The 20,262-nt window shown below is 49.5% G+C and overlaps 1 protein-coding gene across 1 annotated transcript; it reads right to left on the bottom strand.

Annotated features, from left to right (window-relative positions):
• Positions 1-5,336: 5,336 nt before the first annotated feature.
• LOC123107387 (uncharacterized) lies at positions 5,337-6,287 on the bottom strand. Its single transcript, XM_044529375.1, has one exon. The coding sequence runs from the start codon at positions 6,237-6,239 to the stop codon at positions 5,610-5,612; it is 630 nt and encodes a 209-aa protein (XP_044385310.1). The 5' UTR covers positions 6,240-6,287; the 3' UTR covers positions 5,337-5,609.
• Positions 6,288-20,262: the final 13,975 nt, after the last annotated feature.

Raw genomic sequence — 20,262 nt, 5'->3', positions numbered from 1 at the left:
ATCTTCAGACATGTCTGTCTTGCCATCCACTCCCAGGATGTCCCTTTTTCCTAAAAGAACTATGTGGCGCTTTGGCTCATCGTATGATGTATTCGCTTCCTTATCTTTTCTTTTTCTCGGTTTGGTAGACATGTCCTTCACATAGATAACCTATGCCACATCATTAGCTAGGACGAACGGTTCGTCAGTGTACCCAAGATTTTTTAGATCCACCGTTGTCATCCCGTACTGTGGGTCTACCTGTACCCCGCCGCCTAACAGATTGAACCATTTGCACTTAAACAAAGGGACCTTAAAATCAGGTCCGTAGTTAAGTTTCCATATGTCCACTATGTAACCATAATATGTGCCCTTTACGCTCTCAGTTGCTGCATAAAGCGGACACCGCTGTTTTGGTTGGTGCTCTTTTGATCTTGGGCGATCGTGTAAAATGTATTCCCATTTATCTCATATCCTTTGTAAGTCAATACAGTCAAAGATGGTCCCCTGGGCAACAAGTACAACTCATCACAAACAGTGTTGTCACCTCTGAGACATGTTTCCAACCAACTGCTGAAAGTCCTGATGTGTTCACATGTAATCCAGTCATCACACTGCTCCGGGTGTTTGGAGTGCGGACTGTTCTTGTGTTCATCGACATACGGGGTCACCAAGGTAGAGTTCTGTAGAACTGTGTAGTTTGCTTGAGACCAAGAATATCCGTCCCTGCATATTATTGAGTCTCTTCCAAGAGTGCCTTTTCCAGCCAGTCTCCCCTCATACCGCGATTTAGGGAGACCTATCTTCTTAAGGCCAGGAATGAAGTCAACACAAAACCCGATAACATCCTCTGTTTGATGGCCCATGGAGATGCTTCCTTCTCGCCTAGCGCGGTTACGGACATATTTCTTTAGGACTCCCATGAACCTCTCAAAGGGGAACATATTGTGTAGAAATACGGGCCCCAGGATGACAATCTCGTCGACTAGATGAACTAGGACGTGCGTCATGATATTGAAGAAGGATGGTGGGAACACCAGCTCGAAACTGACAAGACATTGCGCCACATCACTCCTTAGCCTTGGTACGATTTCTGGATCGATCACCTTCTGAGAGATTGCATTGAGGAATGCACATAGTTTCACAATGGCTAATCGGACGTTTTCCGGTAGAAGCCCCCTCAATGCAACCGGAAGCAGTTGCATCATAATCACGTGGCAGTCATGAGACTTTAGTTCTGAAACTTTTTCTCTGGCATATTTATTATTCCCTTTATATTCGACGAGAAGCCAGTCGTGACCTTCATACTGAGCAGGCATTCAAAGAAGATTTCTTTCTCTTCTTTCGTAAGAGCGTAGCTGGCAGGACCTTTATACTGCTTCGGAGGCATGCCGTCTTTTTCGTGCAAACGTTGTAGGTCCTCCCGTGCCTCAGGTGTATCTTTTGTCTTCTCATACACACCCAAGAAGCCTAGCAGGTTCACGCAAAGGTTCTTCGTCACGTGCATCACGTCGATTGAGGAGCGGACCTCTAGGTCTTTCCAGTAGGGTAGGTCCCGAAATATAGATTTCTTCTTCCACATGGGTGCATGTCCCTCAGCGTCATTCGGAACAGCTAGTCCACCGGGACCCTTTCCAAAGATTACGTAGTGTAAATCATTGACCATAGCAAGAACGTGATCACCGGTGCGCATGGCGGGATTCTTCCGGTGATCTGCCTCGCCTTTGAAATGCTTGCCTTTATTTCGACATTGATGGTTGGTTGGAAGAAATCGACGATGGCCCAGGTACACATTCTTCCCGCATTTGTCCAGGTATGTACTTTTAGTGTCATCTAAACAGTGCGTGCATGCGTGGTATCCTTTGTTTGTCTATCCTGAAAGGTTACTGAGAGCGGGCCAATCGTTGATGGTCACGAACAGCAACGCCTTAAGGTTAAATTCCTCCTGTCTGTGCTCACCCCACGTACGTACACCGTTTCCATTCCACAGCTGTAAAAGTTCTTCAACTAATGGCCTTAGGTACACATCAATTTCGTTGCCGGATTGCTTAGGGCCTTGGATGAGAACTGGCATCATAATGAACTTCCGCTTCATGCACATCCAAGGAGGAAGGTTATACATACATAGAGTCACGGGCCAGGTGCTGTGATTGCTGCTCTGCTCCCCGAAAGGATTAATGCCATCCGCGCTTAAAGCAAACCATACATTCCTTGGGTCCTTTGCAAACTCATCCCAGTACTTTCTCTCGATTTTTCTCCACTGCGACTCGTCAGCGGGTGCTCTCAACTTCCCATCTTTCTTTCGGTTCTCACTGTGCCATCGCATCAACTTGGCATGCTCTTCGTTTCTGAACAGACGTTTCAACCGTGGTATTATAGGAGCATACCACATCACCTTCGCAGGAACCCTCTTCCTGAGGGGCTCGCCGTCAACATCACCAGGGTCATCTCGTCTGATCTTATACCGCAATGCACCGCATACCGGGCATGCGTTCAAATCCTTATATGCACCGCGGTAGAGGATGCAGTCATTAGGGCATGCATGTATCTTCTCCACCTCCAATCCTAGAGGGCATACGACCTTCTTTGCTGCATATGTACTGTCGGGCAATTCGTTATCCTTTGGAAGCTTCTTCTTCAATATTTTCAGTAGCTTCTCAAATCCTTTGTCAGCCACAGCATTCTCTGCCTTCCACTGCAGCAATTCCAGTACGGTACCGAGCTTTGTGTTGCCATCTTCGCAATTGGGGTATAACCCTTTTTTGTGATCCTCTAACATGCGATCGAACTTTAGCTTCTCCTTTTGACTTTCGCATTGCGTCCTTGCATCGACAATGACCCGACGGAGATCATCATCATCGGGCACATCGTCTGGTTCCTCTTGATCTTCAGCAGCTTCACCCGTTGCAGCATCATTGGGCACATCGTCTGGTTCCTCTTGATCTTCACCAGCTCCCCCCGTTGCAGCATCACCGTATTCAGGGGGCACATAGTTGTCATTGTACTCTTCTTCTTCGTCGTCTTCCATCATAACCCCTATTTCTCCGTGCCTCGTCCAAACATTATAGTGTGGCATAAAACCCTTGTAAAGCAGGTGGGAGTGAAGGATTTTCCGGTTAGAGTAAGACCTCGTATTCCCACATTGAGTGCATGGACAACACATAAAACCATTCTGCTTGTTTGCCTCAGCCGCATCGAGAAACTCATGCACGCCCTTAATGTACTCGCGGGTGTGTCTGTCACCGTACATCCATTGCCGGTTCATCTGCGTGCATTATATATAATTAAGTGTCCAAATTAATAGAAGTTCATCATCACATTAAAACCAAAGTGCATACATAGTTCTCATCTAACAACATATAGCTCTCCAGAGCATCTAATTAATTAAACCATACATTGAAACTATGTAAAACATTTCAATGCGAAAACAAATGCGATCATAATCGCAACCAAGGTAACAATTGATCCAACGGCATAATGATACCAAGCCTCGGTATGAATGGCATATTTTCTAATCTTTCTAATCTTCAAGCGCGTTGCATCCATCTTGATCTTGTGATCATCGACGACATCCGCAACATGCAACTCCAATATCATCTTCTCCTCCTAAATTTTTTTATTTTTTCTTCAACAAATTGTTTTCTTCTTCAACTAAATTTAACCTCTCGACAATAGGGTCGGTTGGCATTTCTGATTCACATACATCCTACATAAATAAAATCTATGTCACGTTGGTCGGTATAATTTTCATAAACAAGAAATGAACCAATAGTTATAAAGATAATATATATATACCACACATTGTTGAGGAAATCGTTAACTGGTAACTGCTCGGCTGGCTGGCGAGTAGGGGATTAATAGGCTAATCGGCAAGTTAATCGGTCATTTAATCAATTAATCGGACGATTTATCAGTTTATCGGCTACTCGGTGACCCTATGAGTAGGGATTAATCGCAAGTTAACTGGTTAATCGGATGAATTCTTGAACAGGGATACCACATCCGAATCATAGACAGAACGAGGGCCGACGGGGGCGGATACCAAAACTATCACACTATATAAGATGCAATAATAAAAGTAAGAAAATAAAACAAGTATCTATGTAAACATACAAGTAAGAATATTTTTCCTTTCAGAAAGAAGATAAGAACAAGAGGCTCACCACGGTGGTGCCGGTGATGAGCTCGGCGCGGGTGATCGACGGCGGTGAAGACGGGGATGGGGCGTGATGGACCGCTAAACCTAGACAAATATTATGGAAAATGGAGTTTGGAGGTCGAGCTTGGAGAGGAGAAAGCTTAAGTAGTGTGGCTCAGGCATTCCATCGAACACCTTGTATGCATAGGAGGTGAGCTAGAGCACCACCAAGCCCTCTCCCCCTCGGCCAGAGAAAAACAGAGCACTGGGGTGCTCTGCTCGTGAGCGAGGGGTATATATAGGCACCTCATTGGTCCCGGTTGGTGACATGAGCCGGGACTAAAGAGGAGCCTTTAGTCCCGGTTCAAGCCACCAACCGGGACCAATGGTGGTGGGCCAGAAGCGAGGCCCATTGGTCCCGGTTCATCCCATCAAGCGGGACCAAAAGGTCCAGATGAACCGGGACCAATGGCCCACGTGGCCCGGCCGGCCCCCTGGGCTCACGAACCGAGACCAATGCCCACACTGATCCCGGTTCTGGATTGAACCGGGACTAATGGGCTGACCCGGCCTGGACCAAAGCCCTGTTTTCTACTAGTGACTATTTCGTATATCCAATGAAAAAATGACAAAGGGTGTATAGCTGCAGATCCTAAGAAGAGAGCATACGACAACTGATCCAATGAGCATCTAGATTGTAGGATAATTTTGTTGGTGTTCTTGCAGCTTGACATCTGACTGTATAAGCAAACTTTAGAGAGAAAACGAACCTATATCATTAGATTTTTGGCATACAAATATTTCATAACTATTTTTTATTTATTGGAAACACCATCATATATTAATATACAAAACAAAGGTTAAAGTTACTGCCGTCTTGAACAATCACACCAGAGACCACTAGTGAAGTGTGAAGATATATGAAGATACGAGAACTGAAGCCCATGATCTGAAGGAAAGCACCGCCGTCGTGACTGATCACACCCACACCACTCAATGGTAGAGACAGATACCTATACTATATAGATAGCCAGAAACCGCCATTCGAATATTTTGCCTGGTATGCCCTTCCAAGGTGGATTGGGGGTGGGGCGGTAAATCCGGTTATCGTCGATTTTCACAGTTATTAGCTCGTTATGAGACATGATTCTTGTTATGAAAAGTGAGTAGAAATACTGGAGCCATCGGATCCAGATCCAAGAAAAAGGAATTAAGCAAATCCTTCAAAAAAAATATGATTAAGTATCTGCTACCCCTTACATGATTGTACTATACTACACGTTACTATTTCTCAAAAAAAAAACTAATTTATGGGTGCCCGGAAAGATCTAGGGAGAAAATGTTCATACCCGTGTACTAGTTTAGTCTAGCCCCCCTACGTACTACTAGATGCTACGGTGTCAATCTAACATTCTCCCTCGCGACATCTACTGTCAACTAGTCAGCGGCACGCATTCGTGCAATCAGGTAGATGAAACACAAACAGGTGAGACTAAATGCTCTTGCTCATCCGCTCCCGGAACCTCCTGATGAACATATCGGCAGCCTGGTCGATCTCATCTTCCATGTTGAACTCCAACCCCTGGACTTCCTTGTTGCTCCTGATCACATCTATCACCGAGGGCTCGTCGTGGTGGCCATTGCACCCATCGAGTAGCACATCACTAACATCTTCGTCGTCGTCTTCCGTGTAACAGCAATTGTCATCGTCATTGAAGATGGGGTGCAGCGTCCAGTCAGGGAAGCCACCACCAACATCCTCCTCTTGACAAAACAGTGCTAATTGATGCGTAAGATCAACGGTCTCACCGCCATGGATCGCTGGAAGCGTCTTCTCGACCTTGCGCGAAACGACGGCCTTGTGGCAGTCCCCTCCGGCCTTCGCCCGATCCGCGGCCGCCATGAGCGCGTGTATCTTGTGAGACATCACGCCGACGGTGGCCATCCTGCGCCGGAGCGAGGCGAGGAAGAGGAGCCTGGCCGCGAGCACGCCGGTCTTGCTCTTGCACATGGTCACCGCCTTCTTCAGGAGCACCGGGGCCTTGGCGATCTTCATCTTCGTGGCTGAGAGGTGGCCGAGCAGCTGCCTCTCTAAGGTGCTGCACTGCCTCAGGCTAGGCATGCGCAGATCACCCAAATGCTGATCGAGATGATGAGACTGAGAGTTAGACAAGGTGGTTTCAGTTTCATGGGCCTTGTCCTGAGGCCCCTAGGATGTATTTATAGTCTGGAGCTACCCCAACACTGTGCCGCTTTGCTACCCATGTCATGATCAAGCTTTTTGGCAGTCCAAAGCGTGTGAAAATAACATGGAGAGAGAGCAATTTGAGCATGTGGACTGCGCACTATATTTGAGGGAGAACACTAAAGCTGGGTGCATGTGGAAGCAAGTTAAAGATGCAAGAAAAGCTAATGAGATGTGAGATATGAGGAAGGATATGTCGAAAGTGAAGTATACATTGCTCTGCTCCGGTTAGGCCACAAAGAACACTTAGTATAGCTCCGTTGTTAATTCGTCTGCGCCATGCGTTGCTGCTGCTGCTTTGTGTGACTTTGCGTAGCTTTCCTTCTCGATCCTGTATGTGTGCGCTAGCTTTGCTGTCTCAACTTAATTTACAATAACAAAAATAAAAACTTAATTTACAATAACTGGCCGGTCAACCACCGACCAAATTCCATTTAAACTTAATTAAACTTTCATAAAAATGAAAAATAAAGTTGGCGTACACACGCAGCTCTAGACGTCAGCCTTGCCCTTGTCGTCGTCATCGCCACCGGTGTGGTCGATGAAGACGGGAGGCAGCTCGGCCCAGCCGAAGGCGGCTTGATAGGCCGCCAGGGCTACCTCCTCCGACATCTGCTGCGGCGGAGGCAATTGGGCGACGCGGGAGCGCTCCTCCTCTTCCTCCTGCTCCCTCTGCATGTGCTGCTCAGTGTCTCTGCGCTCGTCCGCCAGCTAGCGCTGCCGCCAATGTTTGAGGTACATGGCCTCCTGCGCCGGCGTGGCACCAAGCCAAATGGAGGGGGAGGGGGGCACTGATGAACTCTTGCACCTGGGCGGTCCAGACGTCCCTCTCAGCCTGCTCGGGCGCAGGCGTCGTTAGGGTTAGCCGCGGCGGCGACGGCGGCACCACGCAGTCGCCTGCTACGGAGAGGGCCAAGGCCTCCGCCATCTCCGCCTGGTACATGGCCTCCTCCGTTGCTGCCGTTTCGGCCTTCCGTCACTCCTCGATGGAGTTGGCGAAGGCCTCCGCCAACGCCGCCTGGTAGGCCGCCTCGGCTTCCTCCTCCTCCGGCTTGGCAACAGGGGGAGGCGGGGGTTGACGTGGCGGCGTTGCACGCCCAGCCGCCGTTGCTCCTCGTGTTCGAGGGCAAACTAGGCACAATTGGAGAGTCTCCGGCGTACTCGCGCATGCGTTGTTGCGCCGGCGTGAGCTACACCTGGCGCCTGCGCACCTCCTCGTCATGCGCCCGATGTGTCCGCAGCACAGCCGGCACCGGGATCCGCTGCGGATTGAGGTGCCAGTGGTGTGGCAGCATGACGTCCGGGTACGGCAGCAGCTGCCTGAACTCTCAGTGCCACCGCGCTTGGTGTACCGAGATGTGCAGAAGATGTTGACCTGAGCGGGCACGCGCCGGCGACGGAGGAGGAGGAAGGGGAGGGGGAGCACGGGAGGATGAGGTACCGAGGTTGCCCTTGCCCTTGCCGCTGCTGCCGAAGAGCCCCATGGCTAGGGTTTGGGTTGTCGCTGGCGAGGAAGCACGAAGGGGGTGGTGGGGGCCAAATGTGGACGGAATTGGATGAGCCCCCCCCCCCCCCACACGCGTGGGTTAAAAAGCGACGCTTCCTCTGACTGACTAGTGGACCCGGTGTCGGTGGTCGTCTTAAATATGACCGTGGGTGGTAGTTGCACGGCCGACATGCGGAGCCGCGGTGGACACCAAGGGGATACGCGGCGCGTCCACGCGGACACATTTCAGATGCAATTTTGAGCTGAAAATGGGTCCGCACGGACGCGAAGCGGAAGGTTTTTGGGAACAGATCGATGCGTTGTGCCGGTGTTTTTATTCACGACAATCTAAATGAATATGGACAGACGAAATGGGTGGCTTCGTTGGAGTTGCTCTTAGTATATTTCCGTTGATAATTCTTCTGCGCCATGCGTTGCTGCTACTGCTTTGTATGACTTTGCGTAGCTTTCCCCCTCGATCCTGTGTGCGCTAGCTTTGCTGTCGGTGCTCGTCAACACGTACGGCCCGCTGCAGCCATGCAGCAGGCCGGGAGGTTGTTGGTTTGGAGTGGTCAAGCTAGGACGGGGGCGTACGTGCTCCCCGTGCTCGTCACTGTGGCAACAACCACATCAAGGACGGAAACACGGCCGGTGGGCTTTTGAGATTTGTAGGTCCGTGGACAGGAGATGGCACCAAAATTAGTGGTGCGCACAGAACTCCTTTATTGCCAAAGGAAGGAGAAAACATGGCGCAGATCAACTGCTAGCTCAATTATTGAAAAGAAATAAGAAGTTGCTAGCCCCCCCCCCCCCCCCCCCCCCCTTGATTTGAGTGTGAAATGCACGAGCTAGGCAGTCTCAGTTTAGTCAATTCTACACGAACTAGACACTCTGCATTCTTGAGAACTTGATTTTTTTTTTTTGAAAAGGAGGATGACCCCCAACTTGTGTATTTGGGAGATGCATGCGGCTATTTTCTTGAATATTCTCAAGGACCTTATAAGTAGAACAACAATATGCCTGAATCCGTCATCTTGGCGACATCTGCCGCTACTCCTATCCATATGATAAAGGGGTGCAAGTCAGGCCATATATCCAGACCTCTTACCTAAGCCTAACATCTAAAGCCGGAGGCCCCGACCGAGCCATCTACCGGGTCCGAGGCACAAACCGGCCGACGCACTCACATGTGTGAGTGTCGTCGCCGCTATCTTTCACTGGTCCATCTTCAGAGCAGATTGAGATGTCAACCTTGGCAGGTCATCCGCCATCGACGCCATCACGACGCCAAACAACGACCTCCACCTACGCGAGCCTTGGAAGGTCCTCCATCATGGACGCCACCACGATGCCAAACGACGACCTCCACCTACGCGAGTCCATCTCCAAGCAACGAACCTAGATTCATGCTAGGATAGGTCCGCACCATCGCTGTCGCCCACCACCCACAAGCGTCACCCAACCCCAAGGTTCTCAAAGCGGCATCTTCAAGAAGGGAACGGCGCCGTGAGCGCCGCAGCCGCCCAACAAAGTTAGGGCTTTCGCCCGGGATACCTAGGGGAAGGGAGAGTGAGGAGATCAGTCCATACTGACGCCTCCAAGGAGGGGAACGGCGCCCTAGGCGTCGCCGTCGGTGCTGCCGGCCATGGCCGGATAGGGATTTCGACCGAACTAGATCCCCGCCACCTGCAACACCTCCTGTACAGAACCGGCGACCAAGGGAAGCGCGGCCCGACCAGGCTGGCCCGCACGCCGGACAGGGGAGAATGGGAGGCACCAGATCACGCACACCGATCGCCGCGGAAGCCGCCGCCAGCCGCCAACGACCACCGGGATCCCGCCGCCTGCGCGGCCAGGATGCCAGATCCACCACCTGCATGGCTGCTCGCCGGAGCCTGCCGTGCCTCGCCAAAGGAGCCACCGCTCCAGATCCAGGACTCCCCACACAGGGGCAGGGCAACCGAGACCCTGCCACCACCATCCTTGGCGCCCTGGGCTTGCCCAGCGGCTGCCTCAGGCGGCGGCGAGGATGTGGGGCGAGGTAGGGACGGGGCCGCTGATACGTCTCCAACGTATCTATAATTTGTATTGTTTCATGCTATTATATTATCCATCTAGCATGTTTTATATGCATTTATATGCTATTTTATATGATTTTTGGGACTAACCTATTAACCTAGAGCCCAGTGCCAGTTTCTGTTTTTTCCTTGTTTTTGAGTATCGCAGAAAAGGAAAACCAAACGGAGTCTAATTGACCTGAAACTTGACGGAGCTTATTTTTGGACCAGAAGAAGGCCATGGACTAAAAGAGTTGGTCCAGAAGAGTCCTGGGCTGCCCACGAGGGTGGGGGCACGCCCACCCACCCCCACCCCCCTGGGCGCGCCTCCCTGCCTCGTGGACAGCCCGGAGACCCCCCCTGACTTGTTCCCGAATCCAACACCTCTTATATAACCCAAAACTTCCAGAAAGAAACCTAGATCGGGAGTTCCTCCGCCAGAAGCCTCCGTAGCCACCGAAAACCAATCTAGACCCGTTCTGGCACCCTGCCGGAGGGGGGAATCCCTCTCCGGCGGCCATCTTCATCATCCCGGCGGTCTCCATGACGAGGAGGGAGTAGTTCTCCCTCGGGGCTGAGGGTATGTACCAGTAGCTATGTGTTTGATCTCTCTCTTTCTCTCTCTCTCTCTCTCTCTCTCTCTCTCTCTCTCTCTCTCTCGTGCTTTGCTATTATATTTGGATCTTATGATGTTTCTCCCCCTCTACTCTCTTGTGATGAATTGAGTTTTCCCTTTAAAGTTATCTTATCGGGTTGAGTCTTTAAGGATTTGAGAATACTTGATGTATGTCTTGCATGTGGTTATCTGTGATGACAATGGGATATCACGTGATCCACTTGATGTATGTTTTGATGATCAACTTGCGAGTTTCGTGACCTCGTGAACTTATGCATAGGGGTTGGCACATGGTTTTATCTTGACTCTCCGGTAGAAACTTTGGGGCACTCTTTGAAGTTCTTTGTGTTGGTTGAATAGATGAATCTGAGATTGTGTGATGCATATCGTATAATCATACCCACGGGTACTTGAGGTGACATTGGAGTATCTAGGTGACATTAGGGTTTTGGTTGATTTGTGTCTTAAGGTGTTATTCTAGTACGAACTCTTGAATAGATCGATCAGAAAGAATAACTTTGAGGTGGTTTCGTACCCTACCATAATCTCTTCGTTTGTTCTCCGCTATTAGTGACTTTGGAGTGACTCTTTGTTGCATGTTGAGGGATAGTTATATGATCCAATTAGGTTATTATTGTTGAGAGAACTTGCACTAGTGAAAGTATGAACCCTAGGCCTTGTTTCCTAGCATTGAAATACCGTTTACGCTCACTTTTATCATTAGTTACCTTGCTGTTTTTATATTTTCAGATTACAAAAACCTTAATCTATCATCCATATTGCACTTGTATCACCATCTCTTCGCCGAACTAGTGCACCTATACAATTTACCATTGTATTAGGTGTGTTGGGGACACAAGAGTGTCACACCCTAGCTAGTCCATGCATTAGAGTGTGCATCATGTTAAATTCTCCTTAAATTTGAATTGGGGAAGACAGAACCCCCAACACCCCCCCCCTGGAAACAACTAGGGTTTACTAAAAATATTTTCAATGAATCTGAAATGCCCTTCTAAAAAGTTCACCCTCTTTGTCTTAGGTTAGAACCTCTGGCAAAATTGGTGCACAATTTTCTAGGTCAATAGAAGGTCATTGAATTAAATCATAAGTATTTGAATTTGGGCATTTAAATGCTATAAAATAATCTAAATGCTCAAATAATTCTGGGAATAAATGTTACCTGTTGGAAATAATCTAATCAGAGGCCACATTTATTTTCAGGATTTTTGGTAATGTTCTAGTATTTTAAATAAAGCTAAACAGTTGCAGTTTAATAGAAAACAGAAACTAAATCAAAAAAGGGGGAAAGAAGCCCACCTAGGCCTTACCTGGCTCGGCCCAGCCTACTGGCTCGGCCAGTCACCCCCTACCTCGCGCCAGGAGGCAGGGGCGCGTGCTCGCCGCGCGCCGGCCACGCGCCGACCACCTCCTGCTTCTGCCGACGCCGGGAGACGCCCAAAGGACGCCACGCGACCCCCACGTCTCCCTCTCATCATCTCGCACCCTCCCCCTTGTCTCCCTCATCCTCTCCCGCGATGGCCGAGTGTGTCCCTCGCCGCTGATCGCCGTAGTTGCCACCATAGCCACTCCCTCGCCCCTCCGACGAGCCCCTAAGCTCCGCCTCGACTCCCTCGTCCTCCCCACCGAGCCACGCATCGACAGAGGCCCTGCATCGCCGCCCTCGCCCTCGCCTTCGACCTCGGGCACCCGAGCCATCTCCGGTCGATTCGCCGCCGCCAGGACCTCCCCGAGCCCGCTGACCCCCTCTCCGACTCCGCTGTGAGCTCCTCTTCCCTTCCCCCTAGCTCCCGTGCTCGTTTGGCCCCTGTAGCCGCCGTTTCCACCGCACCCGAGAGCTCCTCGCCGCCTGCCATGTCGCCGTCGTGGCTACGGCCGTGCAAGCATGCGTCCGAGCGCACCACCGCATTCAGTGCGTCCCCAGGAGCCTAACGTATGCACTTCCTCACCTTGCCATGCACCGTAGCCTCTTTCCTCTCCGACCGAACTCCGGCTGCCGCCACGAGCTCGATTCCAGCGAGCTCGCTCCACCCCAGCTCCTCCCACTTGCCCCACTAGATGCGCACGAGCCCCAGCTACGAGTAGCACGTCTCCGCCGTCGATTTGGTCACCGGAGGACCAAATCCGAAGCCCTCCGCCGTCCCGGCCTCGCCGGCGGCTCAACGCCGGCGAGTTTGACCCAGTTTGACCCCTGGGTGGGCCCAGGAAGACCCTCCTGAATCTATGACAGGTGGGGTCGGTCGGCTAACTAAATTAGGATTAGTCTTAATTAATTTTAATTAAATCAGTCACTGACATGTGGGCCTAGGCCCCACTGACAGCTAATTAGTGTTAATCTAACCCTGTTAGTTAGCTGAGAGGCTGACAGAAGGGGCCCACCAGTCAGGTTTGACCTGGGCTGGCACCTTTGACCTGCTGAGGTCAGCATGACGCAATGCTGACGCAGTAATGCATTTTCTGGATTTATTTTTATTCAGGAAATTCCAGAAAATAGTTAAAACTTCTAAAAATCATAGAAAATCAACCATAGCTCCAAATGCAAAGATTTATATATGAAAAATGATCAGAAAAATTCAATCTATCCATCTGTAGTGGTTTAATGCATGACAAAACAAGTTTACCTTGCTGTTTAAGAAGAACAAAGTAATGCACTATTAAGGCCATGTTTAATGAGCTAATATTTGAATCTTTGATTCAAATGAGTTCATTCCTTTCTAATATAACTTGCATTAGGCCAAGACACAATCATATTGCCATGTCATAGCATGCATCATATTGTTGCATATCGTCATGTGTTGATTGTGTTCCGATGTGTTCTTCGTGGTAGGTTCTGCCTCCGAGGATATTCACGAGTATCCAACTGAAGGGCAGCATCCCGTTACCACTCCATCAGGCAAGCAACCATTGATCATTCTGATACAAACCCATGTTCTCGCTCCTGCTCTTATTTACTGCATTAAGACAATGCGATTCAAACTGGTGTGTGCTACGGTAGCTGAACCCTTATCCTCTGCATGACCTGTCATTGCCACAGTAACTAGATGAAACCCACTAGCATGTGTAGGAGTTGATTGAGCCATGTATGTGATTCCTACCTTGCTATGCCTGCTATGCTTAGAGTTGTGTCAGGTTTGGTTCATCTGGGTGATGGGCCAGAGTGAAATGCTTATGCCGGTAATGTGAGGGATGTGTTGAACATGTTTTGGTAAAGGTATCGATGAGAGGCCATGTAGGAGTACATGGTGGGTTGTTTCATTGAGGCCGTCCCTAAGAACTGAGATCTGTATGTGTGATTTAAGTTTCAGCTACTACCATGCATTGGGATCCTTAATTGACCCTCTCGGCTTCTTAACCACCCTAGTACTCTGTCCAGGAGTTGCAAATAGTTTCTAGTGTTTGTAGGTTATGTATTGGCGGCCGTGCGTAGCGCTGACCCTAGGGGTGGGCTATGTTGCGGTAGATACACCGTGGCACGGTGTACCGAGTCACCCGTTTGGTGTCTCGGGAACCCTGTTCACATCGTTCGGGGCCGTATGTGGAAACCTCGGTCGGACTCCCTGCGGATGGAACCTGGATAGGCGATAAACCTGGACTAGAGACTTAAGTGTTTAGGTAGGCCGTGGCCGACACCCTCGCTGGGCTTCCGTTTGAAGGTTGCCGAGTACATGTCGTGTAAACGGCGGTAAGTGGTGAAAGCGTGTATGATGAAGTACACCCCTGCAGGGTATAAAACTATTCGAATAGCCGCGTCCGTGGTAAAGGACTACTTGGTTACCTATACAGTTCATAGACAAGTTAACGGATACCACTAAAAGACTCAAGATAAGTGTGAGTATCGAGGATGGCCCTCTCGTAGGATGACGAGGGAGGATCCACGGTGGAGTATTGTGTTGGTGAGTAGTGGACTCGTGTGCGAAAACTATTTTTACTGGTGAAGTTCCGTAGGATAGCTTAGCCAAGAGTCAAAGCTGGCTTGCTGCATTAACCCCACCACCTTCTTGAGAATAAGCATGTTTAGTAGGTTCTGATGTAAGACTTGCTGAGTACCTTTGTACTCATGTTTGCTTAATTACTGTTTTCAGACGACAACACCTCCCCCTCTGATGGGTTTTATGTAGACCTTGACGTCAACGAGTGACTAGCCACCCAGGTGGTGATCCTGGCCATGGAGGGCCCTATGTAGACAGACAGGCTTCGGGAAGCCTTCTTTCTTTCTAGAGTCTGTACTCAGACTAGTTGCTTCCGCATGTGCTTGTATGATTGTATGACTTGAGTATCGGGTCATGTGACCCTATCTGTATGAACATGTTATGTATGGCTCTCTGGAGCCTTTAAATAAAGTACTTGAGTTGTAGAGTTTTGTTGTGATGCCATGTTGTATGTACTCATATCGGGCATATTGTGTGTATGATTGAAATGCTTGGTATGAGTGGGATCCGACAATCTAGTTGTTTATCCTTGGCAGCCTTTCTTATGGGGAAATGTAGTCTAGTGTTCCTCGAGCCATAGTAGTCCGCTACATCCCGGTTCACCAGAGTCCTGCTAGCCCAGCACTATTGTTCAGGACACTTGACTGGCCGGCATGTGTTTCACTTCGTCCCTATGTCTGTCCCTTCGGGGAAATGTCACGCGGTGATTTCCGGAGTCCTGCCTAGCCTGCTATAGCCCGGGGTTCCCCAGAGTCCTGTTAGCCCAGTGCTACAGTCCGGAATCACTCGTTGATGACCAACATGTTCGATGTGATTCATGTATGCCTGTCTCCATAGGTCTGTGCCGCTTTGGGTTCACGACTAGCCATGTCGGCCCGGGTTCTCTGTCTTATGGATGCTAGCGACACTATCATATACGTGAGCCAAAAGGCGCAAACGGTCCCGGGCCATGGTAAGGCGACACCCGTGGGATATCGTGCGTGAGGCCGCATAGTGATATGAGGTGTTACCGGCTAGATCGATGTGACTTGGAATCGGGGTCCTGACAGCATTGGCATCAGAGCCAGACTGCCTGTAGGTTCGTTGAGCCAAACTGGTCGATGTCGAGTCTAGAAATGCTCTAGTTATATGTAGGGGAATTGATTGTGGGAGGGAACGTAAGGCTCTTTTATTCCTTTACCCTATGTCTCTGATCTGAGTCATTCTCTTCTCATTCAACGTGGGTTAAGGATTAGGCTCTCTTCTTCTATCAGGTTCACGTGTTACTAACCCGTAGTAGCTTATAGGATTGTTGTTACAAGTCTCACTTCAGTTTCTACTATTCCTAGTATGTTGCTAATTGAATCAAAACCTTGATATGATGTTGTTGAGTGGTATTGCGAACTGTCATGGATGTCTCAAATCTTTTCCTGAGCATTTACAGCCGTTATGCTGTCCAATTTTCCCTAGAAATTCTAATGTCTTGCATTGTGGTTGTGCTTTCAGATGGCCAGCCGTCCTCAAAACCAAGTGGTTCGCCTGACCAGGTGCCTCGACGTGCCCGGTCATACTGCTATGCTAGTCCGGGTAATGATCGAGACGGACTACCGTTGGTATCCCGAATACACCGTTGAAGAGCAGTTCCACGACTTTAATCAAAGCCAATATCTCTGTACCGTCAGGATATTTCCTTCTTATCCTGGATCTACCGAGCCCCTTCACTGTTCCTATGGACTCGGGGTTACTGTTGAGATGGCTGTGCAGGATGCTGCCTATTCCATGATGACCATCTTGCTAGTCCGGACTGGCCTGCTTCGGAACACCGATTTCCATTACATGCCAGCTTCACTTCCGGGAGCGCAAGGGTATCTTCAGGCTATCTATGCTGACTCCACTCAGGAGGACTCATTAACTCGTACCACTGCCGAGTTGCTTGAAGATAAGGACCGAGAGAATCGGGCCTTGAGGCTGGAACTTTTCAATACCCGTGCTGATCATTGGGCCACGTTGACTCGGTTTGCACCTGCGGTGCAAGCTGGATGTATGGATACAAGGGACCTGTATCCTGTGAGATCAGCTCTGCCAGACATGGTGGATTGGCGTGATGTGGGAGGCATCACCCCACCCCGTGGTCTGCGCAGGCCACCGTTTGTTGGTCCAAGACCTCATCCTAGCCCTTTTGGTCCACAGGCTCCTCAGGACTGTCTGTTCCCGGATGGTCATGTTGAACTTCCAGGCTATGGAGGTGACTTCTATGAGAACTACTACGGAGCTGTCTGAGTTAGTAGTAGTACCACTAGTATTGTAGTAGTTGTATTTCCACTGTCCTGCGTGACTTGTGGAATACGACTTAGTGTGTAGTCAATTCCGGAGGTGTAGACAAATAATGTATAGGAGCTTGGAATGCCTCCAATGATATGTAACGTCTTTCATCATAGTTGTACTGTAGCCTGGGCTTGTACTAGACTATGTATGATGTGTATGCCCGTTGGTATATATATGGCAGTTTTATATTACCATGACATACGGATGAACATCTCTGCATTCCGTGTTATCCATTACATCCTGCACTTCCTTGCTAAGTTTGAGCCATCCTTATCTAAACCATTGTCTTGTTTTCTCCTAGGATAGTCAACACCCGCAACAACCCTGCTGCCCCGGAGCAGGGGGAAGCCAGTGCAGCTAGGGGTGAAAATCTGCCTCACCCGCCTTCTCTGGCCGAAGTGATGCTGGAGGCGGAAAGAAACTAGTGTGAGACTAACCGCCTGCTAGAGTGGATTGAGCAGAACACTGCACGCCACCCACGAAATGACTTGGTGTCAATCAATGACTTTATCAAGTTGTACCCACCAAAGTTTAACCATTCCGTCGAGCCCCTCGACACGGATGACTGGCTTCGCAGCATCACCCACAAGCTACGTTCTACCAACGTAGCCGAAGCCGACAAGGTTACCTATGCTGCCTATCATCTCGAAGGCCCTGCTAGCCTTTGGTGGGAAAACTTCGAAGCTATGCGCCCGGTCGGCCAAATCACTACTTGGGCTGAATTCAGTGAGGCTTTCCGTGAGCATCACATTCCGGAAGGTCTCATGGATCGCAAGAGGGAGGAATTCTGCAACTTCACCCAAGGAAGACTGACTATGGATGCTTATAGTCGTGAATTTGGAAATCTGGCACGCTATGCTCCTGAAGAGGTTTCTACTGACGCTAAGAAGCAGGCAAGGTTCCGCAAGGGACTTAGCCCTGAGCTTCGCCGCGATCTCCGCCTGCACGAGTGCACATCCTTCCAGAAGTTGGTCAATAAAGCCATCAGTGCTGAGACGGGCCAGACTGATTATGACGCTTCACGCAAGCACTCTCGTGATTTTGGCTCTTCATCCGGCTCTGGAACTCAGAAGCGCCGGGTGTGGATTCCAAGCACGGCACTGCCACCCAGGTTCATCCCGAGGCCATCCTTTGAGGCGCCTCGTCCCAACCAGCAATTTGCACCGCCCAAGCCCTATGGTGGCCCCGCTGCTAATGCTGCTCCACGCCCCAATGTGGTGACGTGCTTCAAGTGTGGAGAGCCGGGTCACTATAGCCGAGAGTGTCCCCAGAACAACAACCCCAATCAAACTGGAAAGTCCGTTGGTCGTGGTAAGCCCGCGGGAAAAACATTCTACGCCAAGCCGGCCACCACTGCACGTGGCCATGTCAACTATGTTTCAGCTGAGGAGGCTCATGAGGATCCCAACGTCGTCCTTGGTATGCTCCTTGTTAACTGCCATCCGGCATCTGTTCTTTTTGATACTGGAGCATCCCATTCATTCATATCCGGGAGCTATGCTCAATTCCATAACACGACATTCTGTGACATGCCCACCTCCATGGTAATTCAAACCCCGGGTTCCAAATGGCAAACTTCTAGAGTAAGCCATGGGAACGAAATTCTTGTCGATAGACTTGTCTTCCTTGCATCCTTAATAGCTCTCAAGTCCTTCGACATAAACATCATCTTGGGTATGGACTGGATGTCAGCTCATTATGCTAAGATTGATTGTGCCACTAGAACCGTTCAACTTAATCACCCATCGGGCAAGACAGTCAATGTCTTAACTCGAGTGGCCAAGCGCCAACTTTACTCCCTAAATGCCAACCCCCTTCCAGACCTTGAGGATGTTCCGGTAGTCCGAGACTTTCCGGATGTCTTTCCAGAAGAACTGCCAGGTGTTCCACCTGACAGGGATGTCGAGTTTGTGATAGACCTTGTTCCAGGAACCGTTCCAATTTCTAGAAGACCCTACAAGATGGCACCCTTAGAACTAGCCGAGCTTAAGAACCAACTTGATGAGTCCTTGAAAAAGGGTTTCATCCGTCCTAGTTCCTCTCCTTGGGCTTGCCCCGTCCTCTTCGTTAAGAAGAAGGATGGAACGGATCGAATGGTTGTGGACTACCGACCTGTCAACTTGGTCACCATCAAGAACAAATACCCGCTTCCCAGGATCAACGATCTGTATGATCAGCTCGCTGGATCCTCAGTCTTCTCCAAGATGGATTTGAGGTTGGGTTACCATCAAATCAAAATCAGAAACGGGGACATTCCCAAAACGGCCTTTGTTACTCGTTATGGCCAATACGAGTACACCGTCATGTCCTTCGGTTTAACCAATGCCCCGGCTACCTTCTCTCGGCTAATGAACTCGGTCTTCATGGAGTACTTGGATAAATTCGTCGTAGTATACCTCGATGACATACTCATCTACTCCAAGAATGAAGAGGAACATGCCGTACATCTAAGGCTGGTATTGATGAAACTTCGAGAGCATCGCCTTTATGCCAAATTCTCCAAGTGTGAATTTTGGTTGCCAGAAGTGACCTATCTAGGCCATGTAATCTCTGGCAAGGGTATTGCTGTCAATCCCAAGCGAGTTCAAGCCGTCCTTGATTGGACTCCACCTGAGACGGTTAAGCAAGTTCGGAGCTTCCTTGGCTTAGCGAGCTATTGCCGCCGCTTCGTCGAGAATTTCTCCAAGGTTGCTAAACCTCTAACTGAACTCCTCAAGAAAGATAAAAAGTTCGAGTGGACTCCACAGTGCGAGTTCAGCTTTCAGGAACTGAAAAGACGCCTGACATCTGCTCCCGTACTGGTACCACCAGATTTCTCCAAGGACTTTATTATCTATTGCGACGCCTCGCGACAAGGACTAGGTTGCATACTCATGCAAGATCGTCTGGTAATTGCCTATGCTTCACGACAATTACACCCACATGAGGAAAATTATCCCACACATGATCTAGAGCTTGCGGCTGTAGTCCATGCACTTAAAACCTGGCGACATTACCTTCTCGGTAATCGTTGCGAGATCTTCACCGATCATCAAAGTTTGAAATATATCTTCACCCAACCAGATTTGAATCTCAGGCAAAGACGTTGGGTTGAGTTGATCTCGGATTATGACTTAGGAATAACTTACACCCCGGGCAAAGCCAATGTCATGGCTGATGTGCTAAGCCGTAAGTCCTATTGTAACAACCTGATGTTACAACAAAGTCAACCATTTCTCCATGAGGAATTTCGTAAGCTAAATCTTCACATTGTTCCTCAAGGATTCCTATCCACCCTGGTGGCGAAACCTACCCTTATGGATCAAATCATAACCGCCCAGCGGTATGATAAGGGCATATCCCGGATTAAGGAAAACATCGCTAGCGGAGTTGCTAAATGTTTCTCCATGGATGAGCGAGGTGATGTTTTCTTCGAGAACCTTTTGGTGGTTCCCAAGAAACAACATCTGTGCCAGTTGATCCTTAAGGAAGCTCCTGAATCCCCTCTCAC

The sequence above is a fragment of the Triticum aestivum genome, chromosome 5A (genome assembly GCF_018294505.1).
Source record: "Triticum aestivum cultivar Chinese Spring chromosome 5A, IWGSC CS RefSeq v2.1, whole genome shotgun sequence".
Classification (NCBI taxonomy): Eukaryota; Viridiplantae; Streptophyta; class Magnoliopsida; order Poales; family Poaceae; genus Triticum; species Triticum aestivum.
Note: the sequence above shows the minus strand (reverse complement) of the source record. Positions and strands in the feature narration are given on the sequence as shown.